The sequence below is a fragment of the Zeus faber genome, assembly GCF_960531495.2.
Source record: "Zeus faber genome assembly, chromosome: 16".
Taxonomy (NCBI): Eukaryota; Metazoa; Chordata; class Actinopteri; order Zeiformes; family Zeidae; genus Zeus; species Zeus faber.
This window is the reverse complement of record NC_137202.1, coordinates 2,967,030-2,992,523: the sequence shown is the minus strand read 5'-3', so window position 1 is coordinate 2,992,523 and position 25,494 is coordinate 2,967,030. Positions and strand designations below refer to the sequence as shown.

The 25,494-nt window shown below is 45.8% G+C and overlaps 1 protein-coding gene across 1 annotated transcript; it reads right to left on the bottom strand.

The window, feature by feature from the left end:
* Nucleotides 1–2,121: 2,121 nt before the first annotated feature.
* Nucleotides 2,122–25,076, bottom strand: LOC307241987 (cartilage acidic protein 1-like; the record flags this gene model as incomplete). Its single annotated transcript, XM_080016296.1, has 14 exons — nt 2,122–2,249; nt 2,914–3,057; nt 3,204–3,246; nt 3,379–3,524; nt 4,761–4,929; nt 5,019–5,119; nt 5,736–5,818; nt 6,745–6,881; nt 12,324–12,466; nt 13,443–13,577; nt 17,446–17,602; nt 20,800–20,936; nt 21,334–21,530; nt 24,892–25,076. 14 exons carry the CDS (start codon nt 25,074–25,076, stop codon nt 2,122–2,124), a joined length of 1,905 nt encoding a protein of 634 aa, XP_079872422.1.
* Between the last annotated feature and the right edge of the window lie 418 nt (nt 25,077–25,494).

Below are 25,494 nucleotides of genomic sequence, written 5' to 3'. Positions count from 1 at the left end.
GAATGTATCCCTTGTGGTGATAGCGATCTGGGTCGAAAAATGAGAATGGGAGCTTTGTTGCTGTGTTGGTTCATTACGGTCGAGTTCTGTGAGGTAAACGATATTCCCAGCGCGGCTTCAGGAAGCAGCGATCTGTCACTTCACATGCTGTCAACATCTGGACAAGGACCACGTCTCTGTTTCTCCGTCCGAAAATATTTCATTGACTTTTGAAACGATTGGAGGAATGAACAGAAATGAGGCTGAGCACAGTGAAATCATAAATTATTTCTTTTAAGTCGAGTTCGATTCACACAGTGGATTTCAGCATGCACGTGGAATGTCAACAAGACCTCGGTGGCCACATGTTTGGGACAGAACCGCGCAGTTCTGGTGGAGTCCCATTGCCCGGTGGTTTACCTTCCTTCCTTCCTGAGGAATCACCACTTCTGTGACTGCAGACTGTTCTCAAATCAAAGGCTCGTTATTTGATTTGGTTTGATTTGATTTTATTTCAAGCAATGGAGAATGACTAACCAAACAGGTATAATAACACAGTGCATCAAAGGCTTCGGAGAAATATGCAAACAAGAGTAAATACTGACAGGTGATCTCTGTTTAGCTAATGGAAAACTCCACCGTTGAGGTCCAACCAGAGTTTGACTTTACATGTACCTGTGGAACTGAGTATCTTTCAGAACATTCGGGTCCCCCCAGAAATCCATGGCAAAAAATCTAAAAATTATCTGGTGGATTCTCTCAATTCTTCTCGTTTTTCATCATATTTAGCGACTGTCAAACAATCGTGTTGAATTGTTAAGTTTAAACTTTTCAATGAAAATGAATATTCTACAGATGCTCAGGAAACACTACTTAATCACACATAGGGTTTTATGAACAGATGGATAAGAATACGTGCTTTTCAAGAAACAATATAAAAACTGGCTTAAAAAAGCCGCAATACCACCTATTTTTTTTATTTTTGATTCAAGGTAAAATAACTCCTTCATTGCCTCACACTTGCAGCTGCTGCTATCAGCTGCGGCTGACCTATCTTCTACCTATCGATCTCTGCATTCTCATGAAGCTCCTGCAGTCGCTGAACCCAGAGTTGAGGATTCCTCGGGGGCCTGAATATTGTTTTGCAAAATAAATCCATTTGACTACATTTATATACTGTATATTTATATAAAGTACAGCGATTGTGCCCGGTCACGTTTGTGTTTGTGCCACACGCGTGCAATTTGTGTTCACTGTATTTTCTGGACTGGACATTACTATTTACAGGTAACAAATTGTAGACTAGCATCTGAGGCAGATGGTATGGCATATGTTCCTCGACAAGACTGACCCAGCACACACATTTACTCATTCTTGTCACACACACACACACACACACACACGCACACACGCGCGCACACACACACCTAAAGCTCGTGGTCCTGGAATTTCTCAGCCGCCCATAAAAAGCCTGATAATAAGACCGGCATTGAGGGGGTTAACATGGCGACGGGGTACAGATACAGGTGAGGTCTCGATGTGCCTCTAATGAACGCGGTGAGTGTGTTTCCATCTGCCGAGCGCACAGCAGACCACACTCTGCAGCTCCACTTAATGACTTGGCCTCGGTTCGAGTCCCATGGAGGTGAGTGCCGGGCGGTGATGTCCGGGCTCGAACCCTTAAGCTCCGTACGGGCAAGCTCCATGCGTGGAGACCTTCGCAGTCCGCAAGGTGCCGAGGGCCAAGCAGGGACACACAGAAGTAAAGGGTGGAGGGGGAGGTGGGGTTGAGGCAAGACCATGGACGTCTGATGAAAAAAGGAGAAGGCTTCACGAGAAGTTTGTCGGATATAAAGAAGCAGCGCAGGCGGGAGGAGGAGGCAGTTCCGTGACAAGTTTGCTCCGAGAGTTTCTGTACATTCCCCATTGCCCTCGAGGGGGTGGGCGAGGCGGAGGATGGGATGACCGGCAGAGAGAGAGAGAGAGAGAGAGAGAGAGAGAGAGAGAGAGAGAGAGAGAGAGAGAGAGAGAGAGAGAGAGAGAGAGAGAGAGAGAGAGAGAGAGAGAGAGAGAGAGAGAGAGAGAGAGAGAGAGAGAGAAAAGGACAGGGACACGGCGAGGCTAAGGAGACGAGGGAAGCAGCTACAGTAGTCCAGGGTGGAGGTGGGTGGAGAGCAGAGGGAGCACGGAGATGGAGAGGGGCCAGAGAGAGAGGCCGGACAACCGCCGTACCCCCGAAGAGTGGGTCCCCCCAAAGTACGCCACCTGGGCTGTAGAGAGAACAGATGTGTGACAAGGAACACTTTAACTGTCGGTATGCGTGTGTGTGTGTGTGTGTCAGGCAATCACAATATTACAAATAATTGCAATTATTCTAAGTTTTATTTTATGGCATAACATAAACAAAAAGGACAACTAAATGGTTAGTGTAATAATACAATGCGCCTAATTCACAATTTATTTATTGCAACATGTCTAACATTGGCTTAAAATTCCCCTTGAATTTGGCTGGAAACCTGATTGTGAAATCAAATAATTGCGATCACGCTATTATGTCATAATTGCGACAGCTGTGTGTGTGTGTGTGTGTGTGTGTGTGTATGTGCATATGTGTGTGTGTGTGTGTGTGTGTGTGTGTGTGTGTGTGTGTGTGTGTGTGTGTGCGTATGTGTGTGTGCGTGTGCATGTTTGTATGTGTGTGTATGTGCATATGTGTGAAAGGCAGCCCACTCAAATGGAAGTCAGTCATGCAGGAAAGTGGTGTGCAGATCCGATACAAAGACGCCGAGGAGAGGAATGTTGGCACCTCTAAGCCTTCACTTAAAACCAGATTCATTAAGGTGGCTTAAGGCATCTTGTTCTCCAGCCGGGAGCCTTCGCTTTGTTCCTTTGTAATCCAGCTCCGCCCGCTCCGACGCGACGGGGAACACTCACCCACGCACGCCGAGCCATCGTTGTTGGGCTCGAAGCCCTGGTTGCATCTCTTGTTGGCACGGCACTTAAAGCTGCCGTAGGTGTTGGTGCAGACAGGGCGGTCAGGGGGGCACACAGAGGGGAACTGGGTACACTCGTCTTTATCTGGGGGTGGGGCAGGGAAGGTTAAGGAAGGTAACTTGAGTAAGAACAATAAATATAAGGAAAGGGGTAAAAATAAGAGGACGCCGGAGAGGATGGGAGGGAAGGGCATCTGAGGTGAAGGATCGATTCAGTTCTTGTTTACGTACCGGTGCATCGGCCATTTTCGTTCATCGCAAACCCATGGCCGCACTCCAAAAAAAATAAAAAGTAAAAAATCAGGATATGGACAACATGAGCTAAAATAAAAGCGACTTCAAAATATCAAAAACAACTATCGTAAAAATGGTTTCACACAGAACTTAGGACTACTGCCATAAGTACCTCTATTTCCACAGTGGGCGTGGCCTCATCCTCCTCCTTAGGGTAGAAGATCTCTATCACTGAGTTGATCTCCCAGGGCTCCAGAGGCCTGGCGACTGACCGGCCGTCTGGCCAGTACACCTCCACGCTGGTGGCCACGTCCTTACCTGCTCCCAGCAGAGGTAAAACACACACACACACACACACACACACACACACACACACACAAAATATGGATTCCAAAAATTTCCATAAAAATGCATTTATAGTTTCTTTATGGGTTGCATTGAATGGCATGGTCTCGTCATTAATTGCATCCAAGATACACTGACTTGAATGCAGATACACACACACAGGCTGAAAGTGGTTGCCTTCTCAATCCATCAACTATTTTAATAAGGCATGGAAGAAGTCCCCTTTTGAGGGCCCTTCAGGTCCTTAATTAAAGTGACATTTCTTGTGTAAACAGATCTGGTGCAGCCTTGCCAGGCAGCGCTCCACTCAGCAGGTGTGTCTCTGAGAAGCCAAAGGACATTTCACCTGTGAAGCATATCACAGCCTCACACAGCGGCTGGGTGCCGGCCTCACGTGTCTAACCACAAGCAGCAAACTCTCTGCGAGCATGGAGGTCCATTCTGGGGCCACAGTGGTGTGGAAACACAGCGTTCCTGATGGTATGCTATGAGTAATCAACCGTTGCAGTTGAGTGTCTTGAGTGCTGATGTGTGCTTGGACCTTCCTGACACAAAGCAGGCCTGGCGCTGCAGGATTACAGGTTTGCAGGGGCTGTGCAGGAGGGGAGCAGGGACCCAGGGAGCAGGGGTGGGTGGGCTGCAAGACTGGATGGCCACCAGCTGACTGGGCCTGGGGGTGGAGGGGTGAAGGTCTGAGACAGGAGCCGGTTCCTAACAAGTCATGCTGTCTTCCAGCTGCAGCACCTGTCCCCCATCTCTCCCTCCTCCTTACCCCCAGCTCAGCTCCGTCCCTCAGCCAGCTCACCCTCCCATGGGCCTCTAATCAGGCAGGAGGTATTAGAGCAATGCTTTCCATATGGACCTTCCAGGTTCTTTCTCAGTGCTGCTTCCTTCTATTGTGGCTCTTTTTTCTGTTCAACTAAATTTCGAGTGGAAGGGTGATCAAGGGCTCAGAGAGTCTGTGCCGTCGCTAAGAGACTCCGTTCTTGCCACAGCTGTTTGACTTGTTGACAACACACGTGCACGCACGCACACACACACACACACACACACACACACACACACACACACACACACACACACACACACACACACACACACACACACACACACACACACACACACACACACACACACACACACACACACACACACACACACACACACACGCCTTATCAAGGGTTCGACAGAGCGGGAAAGCCAACATACTGAGGCCAAAGTGAGCAACAGGCTCCATCTCACACAGGTAGCCCGAGCCGCCATCGATGATGCGCATGTGGGGGCCGCTCCTCTTGGTGTACACCACCACCTTGGCTCCTCTGGCGAAGGCCCCGAACTGCGTGCGAGGTATCACACGCAGCCAGGAGTTGGTGGTGCCCTGAGAGAGAAGAGGGAACAGGGAAATCAGAGCAGATGGCATCTAACATCATGGAGTACCGATGTGTAGAAGGGCTCCAGTACAAATACCTGGTTGACTCTGTAGACGGAGAGGGGCTGCGCTGCGCTCTCACCGTGTGACACCAACAGATCCAAGCGTCCATCTCCGTCAAAGTCTGTCACGATGGCTCCTGAAAAGCCACAGCACACAGGATCTAACTACAACCAGACTACATCGCTTACATGAATCCTGCAACTTATAAGAGAGAGCATCATCACGAGGGGTCAGAGAAATCACTAAGTGAGAGACCTTGCTGCTTTTAATTTAGAGCCAGTGGGAATCATAAATCCCTTGTGGACCTCTACTGCCATCTGATGGTGACATACAGGTATAGCAGGTAATGACAATCAAAAATTGTATATCTGTAATACAGTACGTAGGTACAGTAATTGTATGAAGATTAAACCATAAAAGCTGTCAAAGAGTCAGTTTGCCTTCCTTGCATGAAGAAAGGCTTATTACATAAATACTAACAATAATATTACCAGTTTTGTAACATTACCAGTGTTTGGGATTGGGATCGGGATTGGAATGCGTACTGCTGGAAGGCCAATAAAGTAAAATATGACAACTTCCGCAAAGGATCCTTCAATATCTTTCTTATTTATTTACCAAAGTTGGGCGGATGGCGTCTGCCCAATGTGATTTAACCACTGGATGCAACTTGCGGATTTCCTCCTTTTGTTTGGACCACAGATCTTTACTCTTCAGAGAGCGTCGAAGCCCGTGTCCTCATTCCTACTCACCAGTTCCCCGTCCCTCTGGTTCAGCCGCCTCCCCGACGTTCAGCTCCTCAATCTGGGGGTCGCCGTGCTCTCTCCTCGTCACCCTGCCAGAGCACCCACATGAAGCTGTATATTTCAATATTCATAGAGCGTCAATTCTTTCACCTGTGAAGTTTTGTACCGTGGTTAATGCTGCGTCTTCAATGACAAAGTATTCCCCCGTCAAACTTCCCTGAAGTGATCATTTCATTTCACACTGTGGTGAGCGAAGTGCTGATGTTTGCTATTAAAACACAAACTCAGCTCAACATTGATTTGTCCAACTGAATTAATTAGCTCGGGCGTGGCGGTCTCCAGCCTGGCGTTCCATTGCCAGAAAGCCCAGAGTGAATTTCGCTGATTCATCTTTGTGTTAGTGGAAAGCACAGTCCCAGGCTCTGGGATGTCGACCCCCATCCCACGGGCGACCCCGGAGACGGATTGTCTTCCAGTGGAACCCTGTTTGGGAATATTCTGGTCCAGCAACACCTCGGGGCCTGGCCCGACCTGTGGCTTCAGCGTGAATTTACATACCAGATTGCAGCAGCATCAATTATGGGCCCGAACATCCTGTTTTCAAAAATACGCCTGGTCAGAGATTCCTTTAAAACAAATGATTTTCATGCAAGGTTATAATTGCTGATAGGCACAACGTTGTAGTACATTTTAAGGACTGTATCTATTAATATTGTCCAGGGAGGAAGACCTTTAAAAATTGCCTGAATGCAAGATTCACCCAAGTGTGGCGGGGGAGGCGTGGAGCCAGATTAGATGAGTTTTTTCGCCTGGGAATTTTAAATTCAGGTTCATTTTACAGCTCAGTTTTCAGATGACTAATTCAAGTCGCAAAACTCCCCCATTAAACCCATCATCACATTGCCATTAAATCTTGCTGTCACCTCTGTGTGTGTGTGTGTGTGTGTGTGTGTGTGTGTGTGTGTGTGTGTGTGTGTGTGTGTCCTTTTTGGGTTGGTAACTCTGCAGCCTGTACCTGAAGAGCCTGTTAGCGGAAGCGCCCCTGTAGGCGATGTTATTGAAGAAGACCTCCAGCTCGTTGTCATTGTCAAAGTCTGCAGCAATGACGGTGCGGATGGGGGACGGCATGGAGAACTTCTGCGACGCGATATCCTGAGCGGAGATATTGCCAAAAGAAACAATATAAACACACACATGCACACACAAGCCACCTGTGGAGGAAGTTTTTACATGAAATTCAACTCCCCGTTATTGTTGCCAGACCTCATGGAGCTGGGAAAATGTTATTCTGATGGCAGGAAAGAGGTACGTTGCAGGGAAAGGCACCAACAAAACCTGTTCAGGAGTGCACCACCTCTAAAGCCAGGTGGGCTGCACGGTGCTGTTAAATAACGTAAAGGATGTCACTCGTGAGAATACATTACTGCTACGGTGAGTAGACGCTTTTTAATTCATATGCAGTTTTAAAATTATATGAATGAGGATTCCGATCAGGTACGGTCTTGGAAACCCGAGGCAGGACCAATGTGAGGCCCTTCTCCACCTCATGCACGAATGTCTAGTAAACAATAACTATTAAGAGGGAGCTCTTTTGAGAGAATTTCCATTTTATGCCTGATTTGGTTCACATACCATATGAAATAAACCGGTAATGGGCAAATTCATTCACTCATTCACGAAATAAAAACCTGTCCCTGTCTGTCTACTCTATCTAATCGATCAGTGTTTCGACAAGTATGCAGACCTTTCTTCTAATCTCTAAGAAGCTGGAATCCAGCAGCACTTTGTGGAGTGACGGGTTCAGACGCTGCCTTCCTGAGCTGCTGTCTCAGGTTCAAGTCGAGATTTTGCCATCCAAGTCGCAGCCATTGTTCCTTAAATCAGATGACTGGAGGAGACAGCATCACTTGACAAGGCTGAAAGAGATAAGTCACTGTCGGGGGACTTGGAGGAGGTGGAGGTTCGATGCTGACAGAGCTTCTGAAAGGCAGCTCCCCACGGATGTGTTTGAAAGGAAAAACAGCTTTGGCCATTGGATGGCTTAAGGGTTTGAGGCATGATGGTTCAGAGCTGCCATCAGGCAGCTCTGAACCATCCAAGTCACAATCAAATCATGTTCCCTGACTTAATGATTGTAGGAGATGACCAAGCTTCATAAGACACAGTGCTCAAAGAGTCAAGTCGTCGGATGAGATCTTCAGTGTTGGAGGAATTGAAGGTTCAATGCCAGGTGACCTTTTGAAAGCCGGCAACACAAGGTCACGTAAAACTACCTGGAGACCAGGGTTCAGTGTGAAGGTGACCTAGTGGCATGCTGGTTCATGTCCAGAATTTCCATCAGAGGAGGAGACCGACCCAGCTCATTAAGACCTCGTGGCGCAAAGAGATAAGTCGTTGGATGAGAACTTGAGTGTTGGCGGAGCCACTGCCAGATGACTTGATGGCTCAATGCAGAGTGATATTTTGAAAGCCGGCACCACGAGGGCACGTTTAAAAGTGCCAGGACACCAGGGGTGAAATCGGAGGCGAGCTGGTGGTGTGATGGTGTTGTAGTCGGACACCCAGAACAGGTCCTCTGATGTCGGCCAGAGAGCCGGATCCCAACAACAACAACAACAAATCCCACTGCGGTGGGTATGGGGGGGGGATTCAGTGCCTTTGAGAACGATGATGCTTGGCTGCCTTCCCGAAAGAAAGCCACGTGCGGCTGACATTTCGAAACAGTTCCTGTTGGAGACAGCTGTGGAATTGAGGAGAGAAATTTGTCTGGAATAGAAGAAAACAATGTTCATTTGATTTTGTTGTAGGCATCAGAGGAGTTAATAGGTCGTCTGTTACCTCTCTCCCTGTCTCATACACACAGACAGACAGACAGACATGAACAAAAAACAATTTTGCAACTTTCAGATTTGCTGATGGAATTGTAGATTGAGCACTTCACTGCAGATATACCCATAATATTTTTTATGATGAACTCCATCCCATCGCCATCTTTCAAGAGATCACCTGGCATCGAACCCTCAAGTCCTCCAACCATTAAGTTCTCATCCAACAATGTATCTCTTTGAGCCACTGAGTCTTATAACCTTATCACAGTAATTATGGGTAATTTTATATTGACCGGTATAATCATTTAATTCATTCACAAGGTTTTGTACTAATGATAATCCTTGTAGTGGCATGTAACAAGTTTATTGTTACTTTTGCTTATACACCTGGTTGATTTATCTTGTGTAAAGGATTCAGACGACACACGTACATTTGGTCTGTTGTGTTGCAGCCGTGGACAAGAATAAAAAAATCTGTGAGTGGGAGCCCAGCAGCCTGTGAGAATCCCATTCATGTATCGGGACAAATCTCTAAAAAGCGCCCAACTCATCACTTAATTCCCAACAGTACTCTCCGCCACCCACCAATTCTGTGTCCAATCTGTACGTTATCTACGGGCCTTTTAAAAAAAATTATAATTATTGGGATACTTATGGGATACTGTGGTATTATTTCATTATAAGAAGGGTGATGTGGTAGAAAACAGGTTGGGAAACACAGGTGTAAACTCTACAGAATCTACTGTCAGATTGTATTTATTATTTATTTATAATTTACAGATTGATGCTATACTGTTCTGTTTTCTATTACTTTCCATATCAGCTTTGTGTTCAGCTCCTCTTATTACCCTTCTATAATTATTGATGATTAAACCTTTACCTCTTAAGCGCCAGACACCGAGTGGCTCTGGGTGTGTGGTCCCGACATCCCCGACACCCGACTTGGGAGCCCCGGTCTGAAACTTGAGCTTGTTTTGATGAACACAGAGCTGCTGTTATAGCTGGAACTGATTAAATAGTACAGCCTTGCAATTTTGATATTGCAACACAAGAGCCAGTTTCCGGCACAGCGGTTGAAAAAGAGACTGAGCTTGAAGTTTCAGCCAGAGAGCGCCTGCTCCCAAAAAGTCTCGGCAGCAAAATAGTTTTACATGAGAAAGAAACTGATATCTCCTCGCTCCGTCGAGGCGGTGATAAGTTGAGGAAGAGTTATGGAGCCTTCAGTCCCTCCAGTATTTACTCCCTGTTTTAATTATAAGGCTCATAAAGCCGCAAGGAGGGTGCGTGACCTTCTATTTCTCAGGTGAAGGAGAGGGGGCGGCCAACTGAGGCCACAGGGCGGCAGGAAGGAAGGAGGGTCTTTATAAAGCACGATAACCTGAGTAGAGATTATGGCTTTCAGCCGGCATGAAATAAGGAGATAAAATTCTTGAGCAGTTATGATCTACTCATACAAATGCAGAGTTGGACCATAGTCAGCAGGTTTCTTTCTCTCTTTAGTTAAATCTTTAAAGATACACCACCTCTACCCCTTTAATATCAAAATCCATAAGATTATTTTGTAAAAAAAAAATACAAAAAAAAACAAAAAAACATTTGATAGCTTTTTTTTAACTGGCACTTTATAAAAAACATGAAATTGGGGCAAGGAAAGCTCTGTGAATTTGATAAATCAGTGTCACCCGCTGTGGTCAGTAAACTGAAAAAACAAAGAAATCTATTGATTAGATGAAGGAACACTTTTGAGAAAATAATTTGACGGCATTAGAGAATTCTGGGATTTGAAGTGTAGTGTCCAGTGTTTTCTTAATCAGAACTGAGTTGAACTTGTGTTTTCATGGATCTGGATTTGTGGAGCTACTCCAACCTGCATTTTATGGAGTGATTCACAACTTTATCTCTCCCTTAAAGATGGCCATTACTCAAAATCAAATTTTACTAACAATTTATGGTTGTTCGATAAAAAAATCTGAGTAATATCATCAAATAAAACTACAAAAACAGGTCAAACCTAAAATATCCAATAATTCCATGGTTTCAGCGATTATCCTGTATATTATGATGTATGTGATATAATGAGGACTGGTTGGAGAAGGCACAAATATGACACACATATACATATATATACACACAATATATATACACAGTATACAGATTATTAAAAATCCACAGCTCAAAGTCCCGCCCACACAACCTTGATGAGTCCTGTTACCACGGAGATGGCAGAGAGCGAGTGTTTCAAAATTTAACTTCAGTTCAACTAACAGGGGGATAAAAATTGTCAACAGTCGGTAAATTTATGAGCGTCCAGTAAAAATGAATCAAAATTTGATCATGTCCATGAATGCATAAAAAAAAAAGCCGAAAACCATTTTCCACAACGCTGTCGTTCCACAACACTTGTAGTGATTTAGAGTTCTTCCTGCTGGGAAATGTTGACATAAATTTCATTCATAAATTTTCGCTCAGACTATCCAGGGCTGAATAAGGTGAGTGTGAAGTTATTAACACCAAGTTTTTTTATTAAGTACAAGATAAAAATGTGGCACCTCCGAAAAAAAAAATAGTCACCGCAGGAGGAAGGGAGAAATTTAAGTTTGGCGACCCTGCTTTACAATGCAGATAAGATTTTAATGACCCCCAAGGGGGATATTATACATTTCTAACTTAAAAACAAATTGTCAGTGAATTTGTTCATCTTTGGGGCTTCACGTTGGTTTTATTAAAGGTTGAAAAAAAAAAAAAGAGTGTGAGAATGTGGGGTGTGAAAAACCGATTGTACAGTAAAACCTCTTCAAATGGAGTTAATTAAAAGGCAAACGGGCCTAATAGGCACTTCCCACTGTCCGTGCAAGCTGCTGTTTCAGCCCGATTTCATTAGCGGTTTACTGGAGGGATACAACAGCTTAATTACCAATGCCAAAGGTCAACACGGTTAGTGTGATTGTCTGTCTGAGCGTGCACGGGGATCTTTAACGTGCGCTCGTGATTTATCCGCATGGTGTACAGCTAATTAAATATGTCTCCAGTTTGTGTGAGTTGGTGTGTGTGTTTGTGTTGTGCGCGCAGCATTGAATGAGGTGTCTCTGCAGCGAACATCACACATTAACCCTTTAGTTTGACCTCCATAAACGAGTCTGCCCTGACATTCATCTTTTTTAAAAAAGAATGATGTCAAAGGAGGCGGCAGATGGATCACTGTGTGTAAAACACCTACAGATTTATATACAACAGTTTGTATCTATATAGCTGAGATATGCACGCACACACACACAACCACAGGCTCACACACTTTTCTGCACTTCCTACATCTACCAGCAGGCTTCAGTACAATCACTGAAGGTGTAAATCACTGCCTGACAGTCCCTGCATCTCACTGCATCGCTCTCACCACAGACGGGCACTTCTTTACCAGGACGGATGCTGCTGCGTCTCCTGCGTCTCTCGCTAAAATGTGGGCTTTGCTGTATTTTCCACCGCCCGAACATTAAACATTAGAGAGAAATCAGAACCGATTCCATCCTCAACATCGACGGCTGCGTGTGATCTTCTGCGGAGCGGATTGTTAGACAACAGGATCCAAGATGGCATAGATTACCCATGAGCAATGCCCAATCAGAGCCCGATGAAAAATTAGAATAAGTGCCAATTAATTGAAATACAGTGCAGCCATGGCGATAACTTTTTTTTTTTTTTTTTTTTTTTTTTAAACCACCCGTCACGCATGACACCGGGAGACGATTTATTTGTCTTATCTGGGTCGTACCTTGAACCTCTGCTTTCGGTTGTTCATCTGGATGAAGAGGCGGTGCGGCCCATTCCAGTTGCCGTAGACTATGTCGGTTCTGCCGTCGCGGTTGAAGTCGGCGAGAGCAACACCTCTGCCGTGCTGCATGGGGTCCTCCACACCTGCACAGGATTACAGATTATTAATTAAGTGACTCTTGTATTATACCAAAGGCAATAGATCTGAGTTTTTCAACCGCTGTTCACCATGAAAATGTTTCAAATTCCACCTAAAAAAAATAAATAATGGAAACTAGCGCTTGTGTTGCAAATAAAAATTGCTAAATTGATCGGTTACAGTTAGAGTTGTTTGATCAGTTTGTGAGTCGAAGATTCACAAAATTCAAGATGAATACAAGATTCAAACGATTTGTTCAATACAAACGAATCGTTTGCGAGTCTTGCATCACTAAGTTCTATGGGTTTGTGACATTTTCAGTGTTTAACAGGATAGTAGTTCGCCGTTAGAATATTTCTTTTTTTTTTTTAAGTGTGCCGTGGCAGAAAAAAAAGTTTGGAAACACTACTATAGAATGTGAAATATTATAATAATAAATCTTTCTGTTTCTTTATATTTGAATAATATATTCTTACAGATTCAGATACATCTTGACTTAGTATACCCTGTTCTGTCAGCTTCTTCTGATGCACATAACCTCTGAATTTCCTGAATAATGAAGTGTTTTATTATCTTATCTTATACCTGTGATTAGCTTAATCTTCAAATTTTAAATTGTACCTGCTAAATAACAGTACAGTACACAGTATGATATAACATTGTCTGCTGGATTGATGGTGTCATAAACACCTTGCATTTAGATGGTAAAGTAAAATATAGACCTCACAAATATCCAATAATGTCCAGTATGAAACCGAGACTTCTGGGTGACTCCTAAATGGTATTTTCTGTTATGTGTATATTTTGGAATTCATTTAGGATTAATTTAACCTCTTGGGACTTTTTCCGCTGTGATCGTGTGCTTATATATTGCAATATCAAATATGAATTCTATATATTGATCTAGCAGTAAAAAAAAAATCGATATTCCATTAAAGACAAAGAAAAAGGTTTTTGTTTCAGGGTTACTCATCTCCTCACCAGCCTGCTGTGCCACATCGGTGAATGTCCCGTCCCCGTTATTCCTGAGTAGGAGGTTTGGTCCGTATTCATTGTCACAGAAAACATCGGAAAGAGTCTGACTCACGATGGGACCGACCACCACGCCTCTTCCTCCTGGGGAGAGGGAGGGAGGGTAGATAGGAGGGTACAGTACAGGAGCCCGTAGCCAATGCTTCACTGACCCGAAGAAACGGTCGATGGTGTTCTGGCCCCTTGGTGGAGTTAGGACCATTATACCACAGAGTTGAGGCCACCAGAACTCTCCCCCTGTAGGATAGCTGGGGCAACACCAATTTCCACCTGGAGAGTCGGGCCGTCACCGTCTCCAGTAGACCATCCTAGTTTTTCTCCTGAAACTGCTCTGAGCCTAGATGCACCCCTAGCACTTTCATCCCTGCCCTTCCCCACCTGAGACCACCTGACAGACTAAGAGGTGCCCCCTCCCTCCACCCCCCCCACCTTCAGGGCCCTGCCCCTTTTCCAGTTTATTTTTGCAGACGAGGCCCCCTGATAGATTTTAAGGCAGTGAGGTAACATCTTCCTGGCTCTGGATGAAGACGTTGATGTCATCTGCTTAGGCTGAGACTGTGATGACCTGGCTTTGTGGAAGTCCTGGTGGCAAGAGCCCCGTTAGTTTGTCCCTGATCTTACACAGTAGGGGTTCCATGGCCAGGAAGTAGAGCTGGTCTGACACGGGGCAGCTTTGTCTAATCCCCCTCCCTACCGGTATGGAACGGCCCCGCCAAATTGACCATACATGATGCCCCACCGTTGTTGTCGGTGCAGTGGAGGGCTACAGGCCTCCAGTTTTTGAGGAGCGGCAGGTCTCCCTTCTTGGGCAGCATAGACAGGGCAGCACGACGACAGGAGGCCGGCAGGGAGCCTCTCCCCAGGCATTCCAGCAGGACTTTCGGAGAAACTCAGCGAGAAGCCCGTCCACTCCTGGCACCTTGCCCAGTGCCATGTGCTCCACTGCAGCGATGAGTTCCTCCAGGGTGACCCACTCCTCCTCCTCTCCCAGCTGAGGGAGCCCCTGAATGAGCTCCGGTTGGACTCCTCCTTGCAGTCCTTCGCCCTGTAGAGGACAGCGTAGAACTCCAATGCCAGCCTCCTCATCTCCCTGCCGGGTTGGTGGTCACCGTTCCATCGGACAGACAGAGGCAGGCCATCGGCTTCCTCTGGACCACAGTCCTCTCCAAATTAAAGAAAAAACTGCTGGGAGCAGTTTATCATTAATAGACATGGAACAGACCGTGGCTAGAGCCCCCTTCACTGTCTGGCTTTTTGTTCTGTAATAGTAAACACCCATCTGTGCTGCTCTTTGTTATTAGGTTGTTTTCTATATTTTAAATCTCGGTCTCCAGAGTGCTTAGCGCCGCCTTGGTGTGTGAAGTTGAGTATGTAGCATACTGCTGGCAGAAAGTTCTGATCTGGGCCTTCCCCACCTCCTACCACTGACTCAAGGACTCTAAATCATATTTCTTTGTGCCCCAAAAAGCCCAAAAATCCTTAAAAGGATCACAAAAGAACCTGTACTGTAAAAAGGTTGGTGTTGAAGTGCCACTAGGAGATGTGTCTCCTCTTGGTTAAAAAACAAAGTTATAGAATTAGAGAGGAATTAAATGTTTATCTGTAAAACCAACCAGGGTGATGGAACTCCGTGCTCACATGGGGCTGAGCACACATAGACTCGGTCCAGCCTGGCTGCACTCCCCCTCCCGCCGACACCTTTACCCGTGTGCCCCGGCTCCCCGGAGCGCCCCGGCTCCCCGCCAGCACGTTACCTGTGTGTGTCCCTGGCCTTCGTGTGCGCTATGTCACACTCGAAGCACTTCATGTTTCCCGAATTGGAATAAACCATGTAGAACCTCTCTCCACGTTTGTCCCAGAACCTGACGTCAAGCTCCTGCTTCAGGGAGATGAGCACCATGAGTAACTGCCTAGGACTGCACATGCCGCAGCTCCTCCCTTTTTCACCCCAGTTTTAAACGGGCTTACAATTTTACCTCATTGGGGATGAACAGGGGTCTCTGGAGATCACCACCCTGGTGGAGGGCAGTGCCAGGGCCGACACCTGCACAAACAGGCCGTCCACAGTGACGCCGCTCTTGGGCCACGAAGCACTCCTTGTCCACAAAAACCGGCACCGCCCAGCTCATACTTGTGGCGAAAGACAAGTTCTGGGCCCCGACCTCCTGGGTCACAACCTCCAGTCCACTCCACACCCACGACGGAGTCCGACTTGACCTGCACTCCATGCCGCAGTGACAGAAACAGCCTCGGGCTGAATGCCATGACGGCAACAACCGATGCCAACAAACAATAAACTAAACAATACATTTAGACAAAAGTTACACTACAACACACACAAACTACTAAACATGAATAAACATCAGAAAAGACCCAGAAAAAACAGTAAACTGCTGAAATTACCAGGCTCTCAGCTCACACAAGTCTGACTCCTCAGAGAGAGAGAGATCATCACGGTCTTTCCAGGCCATTTCCTCAGAGCAGGGAAGGTATTTCTGCTGACGGCGACACTCCAAGTACACACACACACACACACACACACACACACACACACACACACACACACACACACACACACACACACACACACACACACACACACACACACACACACACACACACACACACACACACACACCCCTCATGAAAACATGTTTTCAAAGCGGCGCCTCTTCCAATGTGCACAGATCACTGCGGGATGTTGAAAGCGTTTCCCCAATCTCTAATAAACAAGCTGAAACGGCCCAACACCAACGAGACTAATTGCAAAACTATCCCAGTCTAATTAAGGAGCCAGGAAGCCGTGATTGCTTTTACGGGACACAGAGCTGGCGTCGGAAACTTCCCTGATTTAGTGTCCTGCTCGATCAGACTGGACAAATACCAAATGCCCCCCCTCGTCACTCCCCAGACATGAAACTATTTGATATAATACGTCCCTGTCTGTCCCGCAACACTGATTCACAGCACTTTGATGACAAAGCTATCTCCTGTACAGTATATCGTTCACGGCTAAACTGTGCTGGCAGACAGCCCCCTGGTGGCCATGAGCACACTTAGCTGGTGGAATTTTATGATTAAAATCCGTTAAATCACGATTAAGTCATGGAATCCCACTCAATATACTGCTGAACAAAGTATAAGTTACCTCTTCACTTTTTTGGTAAAATTATATCTATGAATCTTGGTTTAACGTTCTTGGGTTTGCTTTTATTTTACACTTTTTGGCCGCTTGAAGACTTGAAATGAATCGCCAGACACACCAACGTAAAAAAAAAACAGAGAAAAAATAATAACTGAAGCTAAGTCGTAAGACTCCCACTCACATTTCAGGGCCTCGCCGGGAGGAGTGCTGCCTAGGGAGCTACACTATAGGCAATGATAAATGCCATCTCTGGGCCATTGAGCGAGTCCAGGCTGATCTATGGCTGCGCTGCCCTTCCCCTTCACTTCCCTGTGACTTTGACTGGAGTAAACAGCTGACAGAGCCAAAAGACCTGGCTCACACCTATGGCTGAGACCAACTCTCTCTCTCTCTCTCACTCTCTCCATGTTTCTTTCTTCATACTTTGTACTCATAGTCATCGAGGTCTAATTATATACTTCCGCACTCCTCACAAGTCCTCCTCACTAACCTTCCCACCGATAACCTATCCCCTCCCTATTTACTAGGCTTCTATATTTCAAATTCCATGGCCCGTCTCCAGATGTAAATCACAGGGGGAGTGTTCAGCAGCGCCAGGTATGGCAGCCATAAAACCACACTTTGTGTCACATGCACAGATTCCTCACAGGCATCTTTTATCATTTTTAACTCATGTGAAAACACACACACACACACACACACACACACACACACACACACACACACACACACACACACACACACACACACACACACACACACACACACACACACACACACACACACACACACACACACACACAATACCTGTGAGCTTGTTGACTCCAGCCTGCTCTGCCACATTGGAGAGGGCAATGACGCCTTGAGAAAGGTCGCTGGCAGCCTCATCCATCTCGATGAGGGCGTGAGGGCCGACGTCCCCACTGGCGTAGTTGGCGATGTAGATGGCGTAGCGGCCCGTACCCTAGAAAAGAGGCAAACCTGACTTGCTGCAGGGGCCCAACGTGAAGACCACCCATGAGAAAAGGAAACCAGGAGGCGAGAAACAGCATCTTAGGACACCACCAAACCTTCACATGGCTTCTCTCCACCGGTCCAGTTGCATATACGTATCACACTACCTTTTTTTTCAGTTTGAATCATTTTCCATCTTAATTTCCAGTGTTGCCCCACCCCAGTTTACCATCACCATTTACCCCCATATTCTCCTGCTCCCCCAGCACCCCTTTCCTCTGCCTTCCTTTTGAGATTAATTTCACACTCCATTATCAGTTGGAGTCCCTGCAGACACAAACTCACTGACGGAACCATACTAATAGACTACACACCCGATTCCAATGAGGTCCCCTACCAGGCACAGCGCACTTCAATCAATAAACACACACATGCACACACACCCTCACACCCACACACACACACACACACACTCTGAAACACTCAGAGCATTACACTGTTTCCAGAGGACAAAGAGGTAAATGAGTCCAGTTGACGTAAATGTCAACAAGCGTCACACTTAACCTCCCACCATGGGCAAGTGAGGTATGGAGATTGGTGTATTCATGCACTTTTGCATCTGCAGAATAACACACACACACACACACACACACACACACACACACACACACACACACACACACACACACACACACACACACTAAATTACAATCTAAAGTGAAAGGCTTGAAGGCTACCGGCGGTATTTAACAGAGCTAAAAGTCAACGATTTTTCAATAAGACTTTACCCAAGGGTAATTTCTGCCAGTCAGGTCCCGAGCGTTGCTCCATGCATACCTGCTAAATTCCTCTTGTGCCACTGTTTCCCTTTGACGTTGTAAAGATACAATGGAACCCGCTTAAAAGGCTTCCACCCCAACCCTAATAATTTGTGCTGTATTCAATATGAAACAAGACTGATCGCATTGAACGGAAGGCTTGTGAAAGCCCTAAAGTTTTGCCGGGAACTGATCTCTTAAAGGCAAAGTACGCCTCTCTTACATCTCGCAGTCTGGCACCTTCAAGTGAACCGTCTACCTTCAAGTGAACCATATCCCTTCAAGTGAACCATCAACCTTCAAGTGAACCGTTAACCTTCAAGTGAACCAATCGATCAATCCAATGTGAGACCTTTCAATATGTCACCTTCATCAGTTGGTATGAGACTAATGGCATCATGTCACCTCCAAGGCGATGGGAGCAATGAAGTGGTCTGGATGAGTGATCATCCCTCTTTTTCTCTGACTGATAGCGCTCTTTTTATCGGTAAACAAGACCCAACACATAAGTTGGCTGACACATAATACGGGGGACTATCCAACATGGATGACTCGCTATCGGCCCTTTTTAACCTCGTGCTGCTGCTTCATTTACGGATGAGAAAGTTCCATGAGACGAGCCTGCCCCACACTGTATTCATCACTCAGATGAATGTGGGAGCTGGAAGGCCGTTTCGGAGGAGCAAAGGAGAGACGGAGTCGGCACGGATGACAATGAGGAAAGAGGATGTGGCAGAAAGAAAGAACAAGAAGTGAAAGAAGACAAAAAATAATGAGGAAATCTAAAAATATGATTGTTAAAGTCCACAACGATGGCGATGATTCAGCTCACTCAGCAGGAAGACAAAGGGCTCTCCTCCCGTCAGTCTCCTGGAAATGATGCACAACATCGAGTTCTGGGCTCCGGCTCGTTCTGAAAGCATTATGCCATTGAAAAGTGAATGTCTCTGCCATCGGCTTGGCAGCCGCACGACCCTATCAGTGCTCAGCGAGATGAGACGGTGGTCAAACACATCTGTTCTAATCCTCGCTGCCCACCGTTGCATCGCCTCCGACCTTCGCACAATCTTTACAGTGAAAGACTCCTGTGACTACAACACTGTCCTGTTAACCAGTAAAAACACCACAAACTTGTATAACTGTCCTTATTATTATGGCCTACAGCACCAGTGGCCTGTCAGCTGGCTTGGCATACAACACAGGGCTTTTGAGTTCATCTGCAGGTGGAGTTCAAATGTTCAACCTGCAAAGCCACTCTTTATTAATCGTCGCCACTTGCAATAACTTTGATCTTTGGATGGCCTGTGGAATGACAGCATTTCTGTTATGCAAGACCACCATCAATCCCCCTCTTTAGAGAATGATCTTAACACGTTTTGATCAATAAACAACTAATCATCATTACTTCTCCGAGAGGGGGAGAATCACCACGGGTGAGGGCCTACTAATAGTTAGTGATGCAAGATTTGCAAACGATACGTTCGTACCGAAATGACTCGGGAGACTGGAGTCACTCCGGTAAAAGACTGGGCTAGCGAGTGAATCGTCAACTCACAAAATGAAAATACTTACTGGAGGACTCAATTAAAGTCAGAGGCAGAAAATGGACATATTCTTATTGAATGTGTAAAAAGATCAGAGAGAGAGAGAGAATGTAAAGAAATGGAGCCGAGAGGGAATGGTGCTCCAAGTTGGTAGGCGTTTGTAGTCCCCCCATCCCCACATAATGTTGTGCAAAACCCGGCTCCAGTAATCACACAGAAACAAAATGGGAGCCGCCCATTTCCCCCGATGAACTGTCACAATGCATGTGGAGCGTGAGTGATCACTGGTAAACACACAGAGGCGGCCATGCATGCTGTACGCAAAAAACACCGCACATAGTCACATTATATTGGTGATTATGTGTGTGCGTGTTTTTGTGTTAGTGGTGTGTGTATTTGTGTGCATGTTAGTCGTGTGTGTGTCTGTATGTGTTTAGAACTGTGTGTATCTATTTATTTGTATGTTTCTGTGTAAGTGGTGTGTGTGTGTGTGTGTGTGTGTGTGTGATTCTATGCATTTGGAATTTTGTGTGGGTCATTGTACGTGTTTACAACTATGTGCATGCGTGTGTATGTGTTTCTCTGCATTGAGATGTGTGTTTGTATGTGTTTAGAAGTGTGTGTGTGTGAATGTGTAATCTGCAAAGTGTGGGTGTTTGTGTGTGTCATTGTATATGTATTCTACAAAGTGTTGTGTGTGCGTACATGTTTCTATGCATGCAGAATTGTGTGTGTGTGTATGTGTTTAGAACTGTGTGTGTGTGTGTGTGTGTAGGCCTATTTTTGTGTGTTAGTATTAATGTGTGTGTGTGTTTATGTGTGCGTGTGTGTGTGTGTGCACGTACCTTCCTGTCTACACAGGCCACGGAGCGTCCCGCCATGCGGTTGGCTACATCTCTATGCTCATTAATATCGTCGTTGAGCAGATCCTCAAAGCGCCCGTTGCGGAACTTGAACAGCTTGTCAGAGTATGTGGCCCGACCTTGGGGACGACGAGGCGGCGAGTCCGCGGGAAGACGAGGATTATGCAATCAGATAACGATGAAGATTAAGAACAGAACATCGGCTTGGCGAAGCTCAAAGTGACCACGGCGAGAGGCTTATTTATTGTTTATGTGAGGATGATAGAGCTAAGGGTTTGGAGTGTTTGGCAGTTTGGACTCTTCGCCGCTCCTTTGATGAATAGCAGCACGAAGCTTATCGGCTATCTGATGAAGACTGAAGATGAGATAAGCTTTGTATCTGGATATTGATTCTCCTTCAGCTTTGTCTTTGTGCCTTTAGCAGCACTAATATGCGTCTAAGTGTGTGTGTGTGTGTGTGTGTCTGTGTGTGTGTCTGTGCGTGTGTCTGTGTGTAAAAGTGTTCTGCGTATCTACCAGAGAAGGCATTATTGGTGTTCAGGACATAGATCTCCTCACGGCCGTCCCCGTCGATGTCGCAGGCTGTCACTCCGATGGCATTGCCTTGGCGATCTCTCAGAGCGTAGAACGGCGAGCCGCGGTTGTCGACGGCGATGTTCACCAGTCTCCTCCGCTGATTGTCATACTTCAGCACCAGGTTCGGGCCATTGTAGCTGTCAGCCAGGAGGAATGACAATAAATATATTAGGCTTGGGCTTGAAAATTTTCAATTGTCCAATTGCGCCCCAAATCCTGAAGTGTATTCAGACAATATACTTCACAATGATTGTTAGAAAAACATATACTACAACTAATGTGTCCCGATTTTAAAATAAGTTCAATAAGCAAAAAAAAGCATTGATTATTTATCCTGTACTCGTCTGTTTGAATGTTGTAATTGGTATTTACAACAGAAATAAAAAAAAAGACGTTATTTTTGCCGGAGGCGAAAGCTGGCAGTAAAAGGTACTAAAAAGCGATCGGCTCGATCGTCCTCTCCCAGCTCATGTCGTTGCGGCACAGACGGGCAGATGTTGTAATAATCCATGATCCATCCAATTAATCATTTTAATTTCCCAAAGCGCCACGTTCCTGCATCCATATTTACATTGATCACCCTCACTCCCACGTGCAGATACCGTTAAGTCACTGATTTGCGACATGAGGGGCCGTACATGCAGGTGTCCTTTCATGTGACCGTGATCAGATCACTTGTCAAACATGGACTATGATGGAACACGCTAAACTGCACTTGCAGGACACCATTTTAATGCTCAAACAAACAGCTGTACTGTACGCAGTTAAACATGGCTGGACTCGAACTTTCACCCACTTTGTAGCTTGACTCAAACCAAACTACAAACTCAATAGGACTACGCTACTTATAGCCCCATCAATTACATTCCTGTATCCCCGAAGCAGTTTAAATAACATTAAATATGGGAAAAGATTATAAAAATGGAAATCAGATCCTCCGACCTTATCAGGGAATATTTTACATAAATATCTAGAATAATTATTTAGTCCGTAGGGGATCTCTAGCCTGGACAGGACTGTTGACTAGGAATTTATTTTTTGTGTACAGAGATGTGTACAGTAAAATTCTAGCAACGCTTTATGAAGGACAAGATGATTCTTTTACACATGCAGTCTGAAGTGGAACGTTATTATGAACCTTACCATGTTAACACAAAAAAAGTTTCCTTTTGAAAGTATTTTGTGACTCTGCCCTTGAGGAAGCTGGTGCTGGTCCAATGCTTTTGGGACAGAAGTTTGTTTATCAAAGCCTCACCTGGCGACTCGCATTTATGATGTGATTCGGGGTCTCTACTACAGCGCGGCATCCAGGGACAGTAGGCACAGACGGTTAATTTAAGGAAAAACCCGCTTTACCCCGAAAAGTGAATGTTCCACTCCTCAACGAAAGTTACCTGAGCTGAATCACAACTTCATAAATAGTTAATCCCAATTGTAATGGATGAGGACGACCTAATTTTGCCATAAAAACCATCGCTCTGGTTTCAAACAGTTGTCGGGCAGACATTTTGAACCATCACAATATTCCAACATGATGGTGGTGATATCTTTTAGTCTTTAGTCACATTTGTATGTTTGTGTATTCATCAAAGGACATTCCTTGGTGATGGTCGGGTTTATTTCCCACTTTCATCGCCACATCAGTTGAATTACTGGACATTCTGGTCAACCACGCACTTTCCCTTGTACACACAGTGAAACGCTGGAGAGGGAGGTGCGCCGGTGTGTCATGAGTCTCCACTGACACAGACTTTGCAGAGTTATCAGGAATATTTCTCTCTAATGTACATTCACTGTGCAACAAACTGGATGAATTTATGAACTTTATTGCTCATCACATGTGAATTCATTCTCTAACATAAGCCAATTTATATTTAGAATTTATAATCTATTATTTATTGATAAAAAATTGGGCTAGAAATGCAAATGGCAATTTCAGCATTTGAATTTCTTTACTGCAGCCATAAAATAAGCCATTATTAACATCATGGACGTCTGAGAACAGTCCGAAAAGTTGTCAAATCTGCACTCTGTGGTTATTATGTGGGGACGTCTGGATCAGACTGAGGGACTCTTTCTGACCATGTCGGACCAGACGTCATTGAAAATCGTAGATTCTTTCTTTAATCGTTCTCCTTTTGCGGGAGCTGCGCTGGGCTCAGGAGGGCGAGTTCAAGTTCTAGTTGTTGCATCAGCTCCAGGGGGCTCATCTCTGCTGCGCGCTATTGGTTGTTCTGTCACTTGGTTGTTTCTCTGCTGTATGATTGGCTGTTTGTGTCACATGGTTATTTCCCTGCCATATGATTGGCTGTTCGTGTCACGTGGTTGTTTCCCTGTTGTACAAATGGCTGTTCGTGTCACGTGGTTATTTCGCTGCCGTATGATTGGCTGTTCGTGTCACATGGTTGCTTCCCTGCTGTACAATGGCTGTTCGTGTCACTTGGTTGTTTCTCTGCTGTATGATTGGCTGTTGGTGTCACGTGGTTGTTTCCCTGTTGTACGATTGGCTCTTCGTGTCACGTGGTTGTTTCCCTGCTGTACAAATGGCTGTTCGTGTCACGTGGTTATTTCGCTGCCGTATGATTGGCTGTTCGTGTCACATGGTTGCTTCACTGCTGTACAATGGCTGTTCGTGTCACATGGTTGCTTCCCTGCTGTATGATTGGCTGTTCATGTCACGTGGTTGCTTCCCTGCTGTACGATTGGCTGTTCGTGTCACGTGGTTGTTTCCCTGCTGTACGATTGGCTGTTCATGTCACGTGGTTATTTCTCTGCTGTACAAATGGCTGTTTGTGTCACGTGGTTGTTTCCCTGTTGTACGATTGGCTGTTTGTCTCACATAGTTATTTCCCTGCTGTACAAATGGCTGTTCGTGTCACGTGGTTATTTCGCTGCCGTATGATTGGCTGTTCGTGTCACATGGTTGCTTCACTGCTGTACAATGGCTGTCCGTGTCACATGGTTGCTTCCCTGCTGTATGATTGGCTGTTCGTGTCACGTGGTTGCTTCCCTGCTGTCTGATTGGCTGTTCGTGTCACGTGGTTATTTCTCTGCTGTACAAATGGCTGTTTGTGTCACGTGGTTGTTTTTCTGCTGTATGATTGGCTGTTTGTGTCACGTGGTAGTTTCCCTGCTGTACGATTGGCTGTTCGTGTTGCATCTTTGTAGGCAGAGGAAAACGGACTGTATGGAAAATAAATCTCATTAATTTGTCATCGTAATCGTGGAAGATTATATTGCGAAAATGATCAAGATCGTCTCTCTCTACCTCCTTCTCTAAAAAGGCAAAATTACCCAAAAATATACCCTTACAAGAAAGAGCAAAATAGGCACCTGTGATCTTAAACCAGGACAAAGCATGGCACAATGGCTCACAGCAAGAAGGTTCTGGGTTTGAACCCGACATGGCATTGGTTCTGGAGCTGGACTTTTCAGCTAATTTCAGGTGTTGTCCACGGCTCCTCACAAGCAGGATGAACTACCATCACCTTCTCTTACCCAGCGACAAAAATCTCTAGGTCCCCGTCACCGTCCACGTCAGTGACAGCCACGCCATAGTTGAGCTGGGTGGGGTTGTTCTCGTAGTCCGGGGGCAGGACAGTCTGGGTGACGGACAAGAACATGGGCTCTGACCTCTGAGCCCAGCACAGAGCAGGCAGGAGCAGGGTGAGCCACCAGGACATCCCAACCTGGAAGGAGGGGACACGGGGGGAACAACAGCAGACACTGAGGAGTTGGAGATGAAACCATCGATCTATCTGCATTGGCTGCAAATGGCAACTCCCTATGCAGAGCACCACTGCAGCAGCAGCAGCAGCAGCAATGCACCACTGCCAACTGCTACATGACGCCAATACATAGAGTATAATTAAACTAATTGTAAATTACGTTTGTGACACGCTCTCAACACACACACACACACACCCACACACACACACCTATTCAGCTGGAACAGACATTTGTCCTGGCCGTTAAAGCCAACTCAAATCGAATGAAATCAGCACAAAATTGTCACACATTCATCAACTGTAAAACGAGTGCTCGCGCCCAACGCTCCAAATCCCAAACATCTCGCAAATTCTTGGCAGAGTTTCCTGCCGT